This window comes from Pempheris klunzingeri, chromosome 20 (assembly GCF_042242105.1).
Source record: "Pempheris klunzingeri isolate RE-2024b chromosome 20, fPemKlu1.hap1, whole genome shotgun sequence".
Taxonomy (NCBI): Eukaryota; Metazoa; Chordata; class Actinopteri; order Acropomatiformes; family Pempheridae; genus Pempheris; species Pempheris klunzingeri.
Genome location: NC_092031.1, coordinates 10,232,254 through 10,241,843, shown reverse-complemented (window position 1 = coordinate 10,241,843; position 9,590 = coordinate 10,232,254). Strand labels below are relative to the sequence as shown.

The 9,590-nt window shown below is 39.7% G+C and overlaps 1 protein-coding gene across 1 annotated transcript in view; it reads right to left on the bottom strand.

Annotated features, from left to right (window-relative positions):
• Positions 1-1,776: 1,776 nt before the first annotated feature.
• atrnl1b (attractin-like 1b) overlaps positions 1,777-9,590 on the bottom strand; it is a 62,271-nt gene continuing 54,457 nt past the window's right edge. Inside the window, exons 28-29 of the mRNA XM_070851258.1 lie at positions 4,905-5,019; positions 1,777-3,945 (exon numbers count right to left, since the gene is read on the bottom strand). Of these exons, the coding sequence (XP_070707359.1) occupies positions 3,821-3,945; positions 4,905-5,019 (240 nt within the window). The 3' untranslated portion in view covers positions 1,777-3,820. The remainder of the gene's footprint in view (positions 3,946-4,904; positions 5,020-9,590) is intronic.

Below are 9,590 nucleotides of genomic sequence, written 5' to 3'. Positions count from 1 at the left end.
TTGGGAAACATTATGTGTCATTTTTCAACAAAAAAACCCAACATATTCCATCTTTTCCAGGGTAAGTAATAGGAATTAATTATCTTTTGCTAGAGAAAAATGGATTTGGGGCAGAAAAAAATCACACAGAAACAGTGCATAAACAGAAAAATTTCCCTCTACACCTTTTTCTATATAACTAGCATTTTTGTTTGTATAGTTATCATTCCTGACTATTTTGCTATTTTGGCTGCTGCAGAAATGTCAGTAAAGTAGGCTACCTATTTTGAAGACATTTCATTGTGTTTCATTGTCAACTTCACGAAAAACAGCAGGGGGACATTCACGGGAGTCACACAGCCCTTCACATGTTCGCCTGGCAGCCACAAGCGGTGCAAAATTGCAAAGCACAATGGAACCTTCAGTCCACTTGTCACCCCCGGAGCTGTCACCCCCCTTTAACACGCTAGAGGTACACACAGGTCTGCCCAAAGTGCACGCTCGGTACTTAAGAGAGTGTGAAGCAACATGTTTTAGTGGCCACGCAGAATGCAATCTCACTGAAGTCACTGGTGTGACAGGGACATTGTGTGCAATCTTAGAGGACACACATAATAAATGCACCCTTTGTATATGCATCACACTAAATAGGTTGATTTTGGCAGGTGTCTTGACATCAAGGGCATCATAATACACCCACATGGCGAACACTCCTTTAGGGGACTGTAGTGGCTTTTCTCCAGGAGCACCTGCAGCTAATAACTAGGATAAACTGTGGAGTATAACTGAAGATTATCCCGAGTAGCACTTGGGCAGGCTGCGTGCCTTTTCTTCCTCGTTCAAATGCAAAGAGAGATCACAAGCTCTGTGTGTGCGGTGTGAGCACACTGAAGGACAAACCTTTCAATATCAGGCTGATCTTTAAAAGGGACTGATGCTGCATATTCCTTTTTATCATGTTTAGCATCAGCTGCTCCTTGCAGGTGAAATTCAAATAAAGGAACAGTTATTGATAAGCATTTGTTTTGAATACCGTGCGACACTCCTAGATCTGCGTTTGACATCTATAGCTTCAACAGTTTTATAATGTGATTATCTAATGAACCGACCCTTTCGTTTACAACCAAGGCTCTTTGCATTCGCTTGCTTATCACGACTGCATCCAAGTTGAATATTAAAAGGCAAAACTAGCTTTAGCTTAACCTGCCACGTCTACATCTGGGTTTGCAATTCTTCTGTCTCTTATCAGAGTAGTGGTAGAAGGAGGGTTCAATGATGTCTGCAATGTAATTTGTGAGAAAATGTGTATGCAAATATAAAATGTAAAAACATCCAGTAGAATATGTGACTTGGCCACATTGCTTAATGCTATTTTTATTTGACTTTTCCCCCCAAAAAAGAAGTTATACCGTTAAGATGTATCCCTTTAAACAAATATTTTATGAAAGTACTAGCTAAGGACTTATTTGAGCACATACATTCCTGCACATTTAAACTTAAATATACATTTTTTATGACTTTCACTATCAAGTGCTTTTCTTTACTGTATCTAAGACTTGCACAAGCACAAAATGAAATAAAATTTGTTTCTTTCTCAGACACTTTCCGAGGCCATAATTATCTCTAGCTGAGGCAATCAACCAGGCACCGGACCGCGATCACAAATTGTAGGTTTAAGTGTCAAAGACAGAAAGTACCACACAGGAGGAGGTAGTGAAGAAAAACATACTGCAGAATTCAATTCTGTATCCGAAGAACTGTATGATAGAAGACTCCAGTGCACAAAGTATTTCCAGGTCTGTTTTCTTTTTATTTTCTGGCATGTTGTCATCTTTAAAATACACTGAAGATTACTGATATGCAGTTTATCAACTTTTTTTTTCACGGTACAGTGAGACCCTGATTCCTGTGTAATGACACTGTTATAGGATTACTCTACGAAGACAAAATAAAAACACATTAGCTGGCATACCGTCCTTATGAAATGCATCATAATGACCACTTAGCAACAAAATAACAATGCCCATACAGTCTGTAAAAGATGCACAATTCAAAAAGTGTTGACATTAAATCAGCTGCTTAAAGTCAACAATAAAATCAAGTTAAATGCGCTATTACACAGGAATCTGTTAAATATCAAAACAAAATATCAACAGAAATGCTCTTTTCACAAATGTAGCAAAAGACTTACAATTTATCATAGATATAATAGTAACAGGTAACAAGGCCTAAAATAAATGATAATCTCTTGCCATTCAGTCATAAAAACCTGACAAACACATGAAATCTCAAGAGATAAGAGTGACAAAGACTCACATTTGCTCCAACAAGACACTGTACAGCTCAGGGTGGAGTCGGGGCTAAAAATGGTCGACAGCTTTTAAAATTCTGCGGATCAACATGCCCCCCTCCTTAGGAGTTTATGGAAAGCCAAGGCATTATAAAAAGGTAACGTAACTCCTCGTACTCGGGAATAAAGTCGTAGCGTTCAAGGTCTCTTAAAAAAAAAACCAAAAAAAAAAAAAAAAACAACTTACAAAACAAACCAGTAAACAGCCAGAGGAGCGTGATGTCCCTGGTCTAATTTTATTAAGCAGACATCTCTCTCCTAAATTGCATCCACCCACCACACCAATCCAAGGGCAAGTTCAAAAGCCTAATGTCCAAGTTGCACAGCAAAATGATACGATAACAATCTACAGCAAAGAATTGACCAGAACTTCAGTGTTTCTCTGCATTATGTTAATACTTAAACAGTGAGCACACTGAAAAGAAATCTTTGTAACAAACGAAACTCCCAGTTTCCTAATAAAATGAACCAAACTTTTTTTTCTCAAGTTTTGGAATTTTCCATGCTTTAGTTTGATGACTGATGATCCTCCAGTTTGCAGTCTTCACCCACATGCCGCTGGTAGTGATTGCAGTCTCATGTCTCTGCAGCGTTTGTGTGTTTGTGTTCCACAGAAAATACAGACTTTAGCTTCAGCTGGGTGGTTGATGCGTATGTACAGAAAATGATAAGGAAAATGCAAAGTGGTGTGACATAATCCTCCAGTCGTCAAAACGCTATCTTGTGGTCACAGGGTGTTAAAAGGAGTCGTGGTTTAACGCGTAGCCCCCACCCACCCCCCCCACCCCACAAAAAGGCAGAATGAATTCAGTCCGTTGAGCAAAGGCTGAGATAGGAGTCAGGCTTGTCAGAGAAAACTAAACACTTTAGCACCATAGAATACCACTTGTTGGCAAGCAAAAAGAAGAAGACAGCCCCCACAGGCAGCATGTGCTGGATATCTACCAGCCATTTTTTATACGTTATACTTCCAACACGGTGTGAGGGAAATGAGTTAAACTTTGATATGACCTAATGTACAGACACCTCTGCTTTTCCCTCATGCTGAGCACATGGCCGACGAGGTGTCACGCTGTTTTCCACTGAAGCTTCAATAGGCGCAGATCCTCCTGATTGATCTGTCTCTGGTGTCACTGGTAGCCACCGATCAGGCAGGTTCCCTCTTTGCACACGTTTTGCAACGCTGACTGCCCAAGCCGGAGGGGAGGAGATTTGACCCGGTACGTGGAGGAAAAGCTGTACCAAAGACTGGAGATGGGTTTCTGTGAGGTTGATGTATGCAGAGTAGAGCAAAGGGGCAGGAAAGAGGAGTTGTGCTCTTGGGACGTGGAAAGTTTCAGTGAAAACTTGAGTGGTAGCAGCCAAATTAAATCTTCTACATGCAGCCATGTCTTGTCCCCGGAAAGGCCTCCGACTGGGACCTGCGGCAGGTTGGAACAATATGACCTCAGATGGTATAAAACGGGACCCAAAGGATTGACGGGTTGAGACTCAGACGCAGGTGCCTTGGTGTGCTGGAGGAAGGGCTTTTCGGTTCTTTAAAGCCTGGGACTTGTCCTTGAAATCTGTTGGTTTCTGCTGTGAAATGTCTATCAGCGCGCTGGCAACGATGATTCCTACAGGAGACACAAAAAAAAAGCAAGAAAATTGAGTGTGGGAAGAACAGGCAATTTCCACAAATTGCTTTCTACAGTTGAAAAAACAAAAACACACAAACACATGATTTTGTGTAGAATATTTTGCAGCTTCTGAGAGCAAGTTCTTTTTTCCAGTGGGGATTGGAAACACATTTTCAATCAGGAATGAGAGGACAAAATCATTGTTTTATCAAAAGGTGATCCAAATGTATGCTTTTCATGTGACGTGCTGTATGTAATATGTATTCAGTGTATCTCTGATACATGATGACTGACTTTTTGCTGTTTGCTGATGTTATGTTTTTAACCATGGACCCGCTCTCGAAAAAGTAGAGAAAATTCAATTACATGTGTCTCATTTTGTCCTCCTCACTTCAACAATACAAAAAAATGTTTTTGAGAAAAAGTCTTGGTGGCCAGTGAACTGTGAATTACACGAGTTTGGTAAAATACACAGCATACACATCAACATACATCCACAAATGAGGCTGGGCGAATGGTCTGCTAAGTAAAAATCCTGGTCGTGAGGATGTGAGATAGTCGCAGAGTAGGAAGGATGAGTTAATTGCTAGTATGCCGTGAAATGTCATCGACTGACCATCTTAATTATATTTACTGACGGAATTAATTTAGATGCTGCTGGCATTGTCAAATGAACAGTTGCAACCCAAGGCTGAAAACAGAAATCACTTACATTTTAATAATTCCAATTAAAGTTCTGATAAATATAGCGCATAATGTTTTACATAAAAAGTGACCTTTTTTTTTGCTAACTGTGCTTATGGATTTTGAAAAGATAATTCTCAGCGACACATACAAATTCGGTAAATACAAATTCCGATGTGCAGTCTGGCTTTGAGGCGCTCACTGCACACCTCAAAAATGATACACTTTAATGAAAATAAGAGAAATCTATAACGATTTTTTGTGTGCGTTACCTGACTGTCCTGGTGGTGGTAGACCTGATGGACCAGAGGGCAGTCGCATGAGGACGGTCAACACAGCAGCTTTCCCCCCTGAACACGGCTCCATCGCAACGGGTTTAGGCGCACCCTGAGATGACAGACAAAGCAAAAACACAATTTCAGGCAACCTATGAAAGAACGTCAAGGTTAAAGTTTCCAAAAAAAAGAAAAGTTTTCACTGGTTTATTTAGATTTTACAGTAAAAATACTGGACAATGTGTCCAACGTCCTTAACACCACCAATATTAGTAATGTGTGATCAATTGACTGGATTAAACCCAGTATCTCTTGGTTGGCGTACCTTTGCTTTACCAACCAAGCTTAAAAAGTGATGTGACAGACAGACAGACAGTCTGAGAGTCTTGAAAGTTATTCTCTGCAATGGCGCATGTGCCGAATTTTTCCTTTTTTGGGACCAACAGTCACTGATATCAGCTGGTGGAGTTAAGACGAGACAAGCTCCTCCTCAGACAAAAGGTTTGATTGGTCACACAACAAAAACACTTGTGTGTGTCCCTGTCAGACGGTCCGCGTGTCGAGGCAATGACCTACCCTCCGAGTTAATGGCCAAAACTGCTTGTCTCAAGCGTGAAAAACATGTCATCCTGATAATGAATGTCAAGGGTTTCACAGCATGTTTTGGATGAGGGGATAGAAATTGGGGAATAATAACATGTCTGAATAGAATTGACTTTTTTTTCCCCTCAGTGTCTGGCTAAATTTAAAAGGGAGATGAGAGAGTCAGCAGAGGCAATGTTTGCAGAAAAACTCTGATCCACAAGCGCACATGCATTAAAACATGAGAGAATCAGGAGTGGGATGCACTAATTTGTGTTACCATGTTAAACACTGGAATTCTTTGTATTTCATCCTGTGCAAACAGCAAAAAACAAACCACTGTATGTATTGTGTTTTGAATAAGCATTGACTCTAAAAGTCACAATACTGAACATACACAGTATGTTAAGAATAAATGGCATCAATTCATCATCTATACTGCTTTTCCTTTAGAGAAAAGGCAGTATAAATAGTGAAGGGACACACTAAAAGCACAGTAAAGTAATCCAGAGTAAAGTGAGTCTACAGATGCTCTGCTGACCATGACTTAGTATGCGCACATAGATGTTAACAATCTAATTGTCCCATCGCCGCACTGACACAGTACCCGATCCAGCATCTAGAGTCAGTATCGGCCTGATATCCGACACCCTGATCGGGATCAGCGCATCCCTAACTAGCACGGCTTCAAGACTTTTGCAAACATGCAATTGAATGCTGATTCCGAAAGGTAGTGGATTTGTCCTTCACCCAAAGAGAGCCCTCTTTGTGGAATTTAGGTAATTTGCAGAGGATATGAAGGCCGTCGACATTGGCCCCACATTGCCTGTACAACTAATCAACTGGAATTAACAAAGAGGGACAGAAAAATGAGGAGAACTGGACAAAAGTGAAGAAATAAAGAAAAATGGAAAAGTAGACCAAAGTGTTAATAGACATAAAGTCCAACTGTTAATCAAGTGTTAACCTTTTCTAAGAAGCCTAACATTTGGACAGTTTTTACTGTTTGTAACTCAAGGAATATATGACATCTACACTTTCACTATGTTTCATTAAAATGTGTATCTGTAGCTTTAATATCAATTTGCATGCAATCTTGGATGAACTGTGAGGACAACATGTATACATTCATTAGTCCAGGGGCTGCAAGTCACATGAAGTCTAGCAGCCCCTATACTACAGTTATACATGTAATGCTCTGAATGCCTCAAAACCTTCACAGACACCACGAGAAAGCAAAAAATATTCACTCTCAAACACGTGAGATTGTTTATGTGCAATGTTACTCGATCCACATGAGCCACATGATCAGAGCACAGTATTCTCAAGCATCTTTTCAGGTACATTCATGATCGAGAGGTGCATATAAAACCTACCGCTAACATACAAGGGGATTTAAATTGCTTGTCATTTCATGGCAATTCAAGTGATTCAACTAATGAATAGCTATATATTCATGCAAGAGAGCTAATTTAACCTACGCTGATTTCTGATTAAAGCGGATTCCACTGTGAGCTATGCTTACATGGACCACTGCGGGAAACATCATTACAGTTGTTTCAAATAAATTAGTAACACTGAGACAAAATTCTGGTTTGTAAGACCTGGAACAGAAGCTGCAGCACTGTTGTATAGCATATGAGGAAATACTGTCTAAATCATTACATCAATCTCTGCAAGTTCATCATGAAGTACTTGCTACACAGTGGAGGGATTTTTTTAACTTGTGAATTTTGTAAATGGAAACATTTGATATAAATACATGGCAAAATCTACTTTCCAGGAATGGCGGAGACTCAAATATCTCAACAACTATTGAATTCTAGCTTAACATAAAACTGCATAGAGACGTTCATGCTCCTACCAACTTTGTTCTGTTGATGCTGCCTTACTGCACCGTTAACCAGAACATATTTCTTTATTTACACATTATACAGAGAGTTTATAATATGACTAGTATTAGTGTTTTAGCAGCAAATAATACCTTCTTTCAATGTTGTCAAATGTGTGCAATTCCACATGACATTGTTAACTTTTTGGGGGGGGAAACTACGCTGAAATACTGTCTCAACAATGCTGTGATTTGTGCCATTAAATAAAAAAATAAAAAAAAATTTAAAAACAGATTTCATTTTGTGTGAAAGACAACAATAATGACAAAGTTAAACCACAATCTTTCTTCTTGCTCTTTCTCATTTTCTCTACAAAATGTTTATATTAATCTGGGATGGTGGAAGTCTTCCTACTACGCAGAGGAAAATAAAAACATCAATAGATCATTTCATTCCATTTCAATCACAGGGTTGCATTTTATATCGAGGCATTTAAAATTGCTATGCCCATCATCACACCTTCCAAAGGAGGATCACGCGGCCTGCATCTCTGCTACGCATTACTGAAACGTGAGGACTGTATTATGGTCATTCATTCACACACATAAACACACAAATACACACACAGTGTATCTGCTTTCCTTTCCCCTGCTGACAGGCGTCATCCATCATACTAGCTGTCCGTTAGTGGTTCCATATGTTGAATGCCGGCCACAGTGAATAGAAACATCTGTGACATCGCGGCCTGGGCCTGCAGTGTTTGAGCCGGATTGGCTCTCCGTCCAACAGCTGCTGACATCTTGGTCGCTAAAAGTAATGTCCATCTCTGGGGGGTTTAAACTGACCAAAAATGGGGGAAATTGCCACAAAGGCTGTTTAAATTTTCTCTCAGACCAGCTTGAGGGTCTGCAAAGATTTAGTGGCAGAAAGCTGGTACTTACTAATGCAGTGAGATCAGCACTGACAGTACAATCACAGAAGAAGGTCTTAAATGTTTTCATGTGTTGGAATAGGTGTGAGGGTTTATTTTAGTGCTGCAGCCCCTCTGAGTCTTGTTTCCTGTGAAAGCTGCAGCAGTTATTAGTGTGGGTGCGATCTTCGAAAATGTACTCTAAACTTTGTCCCTGAAATAGAAAATTTGCATTTCAAACTCACCTGTACTGCATTCAGCTCTCGCATTATATGTCTGTATATATGTTGAGATTATCTGCACAGTTTGTCTGCATTAGTTCAGCGAATGAGCGGGTCCGAGTTAAAACCACAAACGCAGCTGGTGAGACAAATAGAAAACCAGCGATGCTAGCGTGGCATCAGTGTCCTTTTTGACATCAACAGATATTTCCAAGAGCTAATTGGTTCCAGATGCTGACAATTAACTTTTATAAAAACAGAATTAGGCTTGTTTCGTATGGTTCACCTTCAGCTGGTGCCAAGGCATGTGATGGAGCTGTATGCGGTCCAAAAACATGCATTTACACTTTTGAAACCACGAAGAATCAATTTTCCTCAAGGAATGAGTCCAAAATTCGCTGATATATTTAAAAGGCTGGCAAAGGCTACTCGAGTATGATGATGTGCATAAATATATACAAGTACATCAGTAATCAGTTATAGACTCCTTCAATGCAATTCTGTATATACTATGGTAAGAAGCACATAAGAACTTGGTCTAAATCAGTATTCTAATAAACTGCACAGAAGCTGCAGAATATAACAACTGAGAAGTTCATGTTGGATTTGGCTACATGTGAAAATAACTCATCAGACACTGAGGCTGTGCCCTCACATATTGTTGAATGTGACCATCCATGTGCTAAAGGAAATCTGGATCGGGAATTGACAAGAATAACAACGGTGCGTCATTAACTTTGTTATTTTTAAGATGGGTGTCATTCATAATTATTCTTAGAATGAATCCAGGAAATGTATTTTTGTTTTGGGCACATGTGTATACATTTGAAATTAATTTAGAATACAGGCATCTTAATTATTTTCATGACAACAACGTTCTCGCAGGTGTCTTCTGCAACAATACTTTTATAGCGACTTCCTTACAAGCTGTGTGGACATCTAAGCGAAACTGAAAGTCAAGAATTCTGAGGTTCATTCTGCATCTGGAAAGGGTCGAGAAACAGCGGACTGACTGAACATGGAGTTTTTTTTCCCCTGTAGTTATCATTACCAAAACAGCTTGGGACACTGCAGCCATCGGAGAGCATTCGTGGAAACAAAGTGTCTACCTGAAAGTGCTCTATAAAATGAATATTGT